Source organism: Schistocerca americana, chromosome 1, assembly GCF_021461395.2.
Source record: "Schistocerca americana isolate TAMUIC-IGC-003095 chromosome 1, iqSchAmer2.1, whole genome shotgun sequence".
Taxonomy (NCBI): domain Eukaryota; kingdom Metazoa; phylum Arthropoda; class Insecta; order Orthoptera; family Acrididae; genus Schistocerca; species Schistocerca americana.
Window position 1 is genome coordinate 862679912 of NC_060119.1, and position 7212 is coordinate 862687123.

Below are 7212 nucleotides of genomic sequence, written 5' to 3' on the forward strand. Positions count from 1 at the left end.
AGGCCTTAAGGGATCACCAATTTAGTATTGGAGGGCAGCGTGGAGGGTAAAAATCGTAGAGGGATACCAAGAGATGAATACACTAAGCAGATTCAGAAGGATGTAGGTTGCAGTAGGTACTGGGAGACGAAAAAGCTTGCACAGGATAGAGTAGCATGGAGAGCTGCATCAAACCAGTCTCAGGACTGAAGACCACAACAACAACAACAACAACTGGGAAATGAGATAAGAAATATGAAAACATGTGTAATGATTAAGTAAGATGAGACTATGAAAACAGATTACTCACTAATGAACATTTGAAATGGTAATGTCAGAGAACAACATGTGATAAAAATGGTAATGTAAAAATTAAAAGATATTATGTGACATAAATCACAAGAGATGTGTTGAAAAAGTGTGAAACAAGGACAAATTTATTTGTTATATTTATGTTAGAATCTCAGTGATTTATTTTCTTTGGTTCTCACAATTTTTTGCTGTGTGCATTTTCTTTGCAGTCCAGTATCTTACTATTGTTATTGTATATATCGATTCTTCCCAGTATGTTGTGTAACTGTGCATCAAATAAATATCCAAGTTCATCAGTTCGATATATTATTTATTATCTCAAAAATAAGTAGTTCAAACAGGTTATGGCCCCAGGAGCACAAGACACATAATATTTTCTAAAAAAGTTAGTATCGGACGTGAAATAATAATTTAAATACGATCGTGCCACATAAGGTCAGTTTTCCAGCCATGAGTGAAGAAAAAAATAACTTAACCGCAAGATGGAAAGTGGGATCATCCGCCTAACCAAGCTCAGAGGTGTTGAAAATTGGACTAGATTAGATTAGATTAATACTAGTTCCATGGATCATGAATACGATATTTCGTAATGATGTGGAACGCGTCGAATTTTCCAATACATGACATAATTAGGTTAATTTAACAACATACTTAAGTTAATATAACTACTTTTTTTGTGCTTTTTTATTTTTATTTTTTTATTTTTTTTTTATTTTTTTAATAGTTTCTTTCTTAATTTATATCTAAAAATTCCTCTATGGAGTAGAAGGAGTTGTCATTCAGAAATTCTTTTAATTTCTTCTTAAATACTTGTTGGTTATCTGTCAGACTTTTGATACTATTTGGTAAGTGACCAAAGACTTTAGTGCCAGTATAATTCACCCCTTTCTGTGCCAAAGTTAGATTTAATCTTGAATAGTGAAGATCGTTCTTTCTCCTAGTATTGTAGTTATGCACACTGCTATTACTTTTGAATTGGGTTTGGTTGTTAATAACAAATTTCATAAGAGAGTATATATACTGAGAAGCTACTGTGAATATCCCTAGATCCTTAAATAAATGTCTGCAGGATGATCTTGGGTGGACTCCAGCTATTATTCTGATTACACGCTTCTGTGCAATAAATACTTTATTCCTCAGTGATGAATTACCCCAAAATATGATGCCATATGAAAGCAATGAGTGAAAATATGTGTAGTAAGCTAATTTACTAAGATGTTTATCACCAAAATTTGCAATGACCCTTATTGCATAAGTAGCTGAACTCAAACGTTTCAGCAGATCATCAATGTGTTTCTTCTAATTTAATCTCTCATCAATGAACATACCTAAAAATTTGGAATATTCTACCTTAGCTATATGCTTCTGATTGAGGTCTATATTTATTAATGGCGTCATACCATTCACTGTACGGAACTGTATGTACTGTGTCTTATCAAAATTCAGTGAGACTGCCTGGAAGTTTCAAGTGTGCTGAATTTCCCTGAAGAAACATCCGATAATGCTGCATACAACAAGTTAGTTGCAGCCTAGATGAAGTGTGACACAACAGCTCAACGATTTATCGCCACGTCAGTTGAAGAAAAAACAATGCTGCGTATCATGAACTGCAACACATTGAAAGAAATGTGGGACAAGCTAGTGTCTATTTACGAACAAAAATCTGGAAGCAGCGTGTGCATGCTACTGCAACAGTGGTATAGTTTGTAAAAGAAACCAACAGATGACATACTGACTCATATTGCTGGAATTGAAGATCTTGCACATCGCTTGCAGATTCTTGGTGAGCAAATACCGGAGCAAATAGTTGTAACAAAAATATTGGTGACTTTACCAGTGGCATACAAATATTTTGTGAGGGCATGGGAATCTGTGCAGGCAAGTGAACAAACACTTAGTAATCTGATCTCCAGACTTGCCATTGAGGAAAATGGAATACATGTAAGTGATTGGGGTGAAAGTGCAGCATATGCACCAAACAACAGGTCTCAATAAAAAGGTGGTAAAAACACAACCATTTTGGAAAATCAATCACTTGACACTATTGTCATAAGCCAGGGCACTGGATCCGTGACTGCAAAAAGCCACAATTGCAAACCAGTCTTCACCCAATGGAGAAGCTCTCATTGAAGAAGCAATGTTTAGTGCAAGTGATTCAGATACAACTGGAGAAGCATGGTATATGGATTCAGGAGCAACTGACCACATGTCCAATCTGACTGGCAATCAACAGTCTTGGTTCACCACCTATGAAGAATTTCCAGAGGCAAGACCTGTTCGTATTGGTGATGTTAAGTATATTCCTGCTCTTGGATCTGGAAACACTAATATTCTGGCCTACACTGGAAAGGAATGGAAGAAGAAGCACATTAGCAAGGTTTTGTATGTTTCGGAGTTGATCTACAATCTGTTCTCTTTAGGTGTTGCCCTCAATAAAGGTATGACACATCAATCTGACAATAGAATGTGTAAATTTTTAAACAACAACAGTGTTGTTAAAGTGGGAGAGAGATATGACAAGCTGTTTAAAATGAAATTTAAGGTTGTGTCAGATAGTGAGTACTGTGCAAATGTTGCTGTGTGTGAACCTCTTTTTCTGTGGCACAAGAGAATATCACAACAAAATATTGTGCAAGTTAAGCAAGTTTTGTCAAGTGATAACATAAATTTGCTAGATCAGAAGTTTCAGTGTGAAGACTGCATTATTTGTAAAATGTGAAAACTGCCATTTTCATCCAGTGATACAAAACCAAAACAAAAAGTTGAGCTTGTACACACAGATTTGTGTGGTAAAATGCAAGAAGACTCTCTGGGTGGTGCAAAATATTTCTTGATGTTGAAAGATGAATATAGTCAGTGGAGAATGGTGTACTATATCACGAATAAATCGGACACTGCTGAATGTTTGGAAAATTTCTTTAAACTTAGTGAGAAATATTTGTGCAGAGGCATAAAGACATTAAGAACCGATAATGGATTAGGATTTTGTAATGAAGTGGTTGCCAATTTGATTAACCAGCATGGCATCTTGCATCAGAAAACAGTGCCATACTGTCCACAACAGAATGGAGTCATTGAAAGGGTAAACAGAACTGTTGTCGAGTTAGCCAGGACTTGTATGCATGCAGGTGGACTGCCAACTGAAATGTGGGCAGAAGCTGTGAATTATACAGTATTCACACTCAACTGGATTGGAACAAGTAAAGAAAGGGGAATTGTGCTTTGGCTATGGAAGGAAACAAGCTTAAAAATCCTCAGAACTTTTGGTGAAGAAATTTATGTCCATGTTCCTAAAGAGAAGAGGCAAAGGCTAATAAGGAGTATTTTGTTGGCCATGACCAAAACACGTAAGGTTATCATGTGCGGTTTCCAGACCTGTGACAAGTAGAAGTCCAGAGAGATGTTACTTTTACAAGGAAACTGTTTAAAGACAACTTCAGCAAACGTGAAACATCAACACCAAGAGCAGTGAACTTTTTCTTATCTCAAGATAGTGTTTATCATCTGCAGAAGCCAACCTTCAAACTATGCCTGTGGTGCGGGACTCTACAGAAGCACGTGAAGGAAGAGACAATGATGCACATTCTGATGATATCAGTGAACAGGAAGCAGTAGCTGATGAAGCTGTTCAGTCTGATAGTAAACATCAATTAAGAGATCGCAAATCATTAAGATTGTCAGCAAGATACGAGAATCATGTATCCGTTTTCGGATATTGGTAAACCAGAAACATATGACAAAGCAGTTACATGTAATGAGGCAGAAAAGTGGAAAGATGCTATGAATTATGAAATTACTTCCTTGGAAGCTAACCAAACCTGGACATTAGTGGATCTACCTGGACATCACCAAGTCATTGATAACCGTTGGGTGTACAAAATCTAGTAATCTAACAGTGATGGTGCTCCACATTTCAAGGCTAGACTTGTGGGTAGAGGTTTCAAGCAAGTTGTAGGTATAGATTTTCTGGAAACTTACAGTGCAACTTGACTCAATTCTTATAGTATTATTGATTGCACCATACAGAAACATGTCTTGAACCATCTGATGTCCAAACTGCTTTAGTTTATGGAAATTTAGCAGAGAACATTTATATAAATCAACCAAAAGGCTTCGAAGATGGGACTGACCGTGTGTGTAAACTAGATCGAAGTTTGTATGTCCTGAAACAAGCTTCCAGGTGCTGGAACCAACATTTCACAACAGTTGTATGCAAGTTTGGACTTCTTAAGATCCTTCTACCATTAACACTTTACTTAGTGAACTACAAAGAGAATTTGACATCACATTCAGAAAATAGGATATGTACTTGGGCCTGCAGGTAGAGCGATTAGCAGATGGCTCTATTTATCTGCATCATGACGATTATGCCATGAAGGTTTTACGCCGCTTCAGGATGGAGGATGCTAACCCTGTAACAGTACCTGCAGGCCATCATCATCAGATATGTACTGACCTACATAAAAGGGGAGAAGGACATGTCCAGTGTTCCATATAGGCAAGCTGTGGGCAGTCTGATGTATTTGTCAATAGGAACACGCCCAGACATCACTTTCACAGTCAACAGTGACAGTCAGCATCTAGAGAAACCAATGAAAATGCATTGGAGTGCTGTGAAGAGGATCCTGAAACATGTTAAAGGCACTATGGACTATGGATTTATTTTCCTTCAAAGCAGGAGAATCACCTCCATGCCTACAGTGACGCAGACTATGCTGGTGAAGGGAAACTAGGAGATTCACAACCGGTATGTTGTTAAAGCTTGGTGAATCCACTATTACTTGGGCATCAACAAATCAGAGAATGGTAGCACTTTCTACAATTGAAGTTGAATATATTACAGCGAGTCAGACAGTGAGAGAAATTGTTTGAGTAAAAAGTTTGCTCAATGACTTGGATTTGTTCAGCAAAATAAAAATTTAAGTGCAGTGAAACTTACTAAAAACCCAGAGTTTCATCAAAGAAATAAGCATATTGATGTACGTTATCACTTTGTGTGCAATAAGCACAAGGAGAATAAGTTTGTACTAGAGTATGTTCCACCCGATGACCAGCAGGCTGATTTACTAACCAAGCCATTACCAAAGGTGACACTTCAGATGCAGATGAAGATGCTGAACATCCAAAGCATTCACGATATTCGTGAGAAGCTTCTAAACACTTAATAATAAATTTGAATCCTATTTAAGTGGGAGTGTTCAAAATGTGTGAAAAAAGGACCAATTTATTTGTTATATTTATGTTAGAATCTCAGTGATTTATTTTCTTTGGTTCTCACAACTTTTCGCTGTGTGCATTTTCTTTGCAGTCCAGTGTCTTTCTGTTGTTATTATACGTTTTCAATCTTCCCAGTATGTTGTGTGTGTAACTGTGCATCAAATAAATATCCAAGTACATCGCGTTCGATATATTATTTATTATCTCAAAAATAGGTAGTTGCAACAATATAAACGTAATATTATCTTGTATGTACAATTTCTGTACAGTGTTTAAGTAAAAAACGTAAGAACCTTATGAAAATGTACATGTACAGACTAAGAAATTTGCAAACCTGGAATGTCAATATATTTTAAAATGTAAATACTCTGGTTATTGTAACAATGTTGAAATGTAAAAACTAAGACGCAATATAAAGTTGAAAATGTTTTCCAGGACTACGTTTGTGAACTAATACCTATAAATGTGCTACAAACATTTTGTGAAGGTTTGGAACCAATAATTCCATGTATGTTCCCATGAGAAATGTGTGACAGTACTGTATAGGAATGAACATTTATATCCTCAGTGAACTGGGTATTGACAAGACATTCTACCACATAGACCGTATCGAAATGAATCAAGGCTTTGGAGACTTACCTCGAGCCCATTCAAGAGTCTCTGGGACGCTGATAGTGTGTCTCGTTTAACCACTGAAACATATGGATTGTGACAGGAACAAATGCCTTCTGGGTAAAAAATGTCTCTGAGCACTATGGGACTTAACTTCTGAGGTCATCAGTCCCCTAGAACTTAGAACTACTTAAACCTAACTAACCTAAGGACATCACACACATCCACGCCCAAGGCAGGATTCAAACCTGCGTCCGTAGCAGCAGAGTGGTTCCAGACTGAAGTGCCTAGTACCGCTCGGCCACTCAGGCCGGCGTTCTGGGTAAAAAACAATGTGACTTATCCAATTCATCACTGCTTTCTAATGATTCTACAATATAATACTTTCTTTGGTAAGGCTGTGCCTACACAAATAGCCAAAGTTGGAATAATTTCATTCAAAAACTTCCATTTTCTCCTGAGAATTTTCAGTTCCAACCATATAGCTGAAAAGTACTGTCCCCGATGAGGTTGCATCTTTGTCACCTCATCCATGTACCGTGTATCATGGGGACTTTGATTTCTCCCTTCCTAAGAGGTCCATGCTAACGACCAATACCTGAGCACCTGTGTGGAAACTTTATGTTCACTATGTTCACTATACCAACAAGCAGCTTTACATCTCTGCATATGTTCTACTGGGAATGTCCTCTTAAGGTTGTGGCATCCCCTTTTGCGCTTAACGATTGCTTACTCCAGTGCTGTTTATCTTACTCACTGCTTCAGCAGTTATGAGCCATATACCCTGCTTGTCAATGCTCATAACATTCTGGATGGTGGTACTGCTTGTTGATGTGGCCCATATCCCACATCCATGAACTATCTCAGAGGAGAAGACACTATAGTCATTCTGCCCCTGAGTAGCAGGGTCAGTTTCCTCCAGTGACAGCCCTTATGGCATTGGACAAAGTACCTCAGTTCTTCATGCTCATTCTTCTCAACATGTCAGTGGAAATACCCGACACAAACATATCTAAGTCCTGCTCCCTCTCCGTTCCACATTAGCTCATAACTCATGTGTTGACTTTCTTAATCCTTTCAGAGATTGATTCC

General features: G+C 37.6%; 1 protein-coding gene across 1 annotated transcript; it reads left to right on the forward strand.

The window, feature by feature from the left end:
* The first annotated feature begins 1824 nt into the window (after window positions 1-1824).
* Window positions 1825-3010, forward strand: LOC124594783. Its single transcript, XM_047133194.1, has 3 exons — window positions 1825-1993; window positions 2048-2232; window positions 2393-3010. Exons 1-3 carry the CDS (start codon window positions 1825-1827, stop codon window positions 3008-3010), a joined length of 972 nt encoding a protein of 323 aa, XP_046989150.1.
* The last annotated feature ends 4202 nt before the right edge of the window (window positions 3011-7212 follow it).

Bases quoted from the DNA above. Each gene is read 5' to 3' on its own strand.
- LOC124594783 (XM_047133194.1), top strand. From the start codon at position 1,825: ATGAAGTGTGACACAACAGCTCAACGATTTATCGCCACGTCAGTTGAA. The intron at 1,994-2,047 runs GTTTGTAAAAGA...CTGGAATTGAAG, and splicing joins GCTACTGCAACAGTGGTATA to ATCTTGCACATCGCTTGCAG. The intron at 2,233-2,392 runs GTAAGTGATTGG...ATTGCAAACCAG, and splicing joins TTGAGGAAAATGGAATACAT to TCTTCACCCAATGGAGAAGC.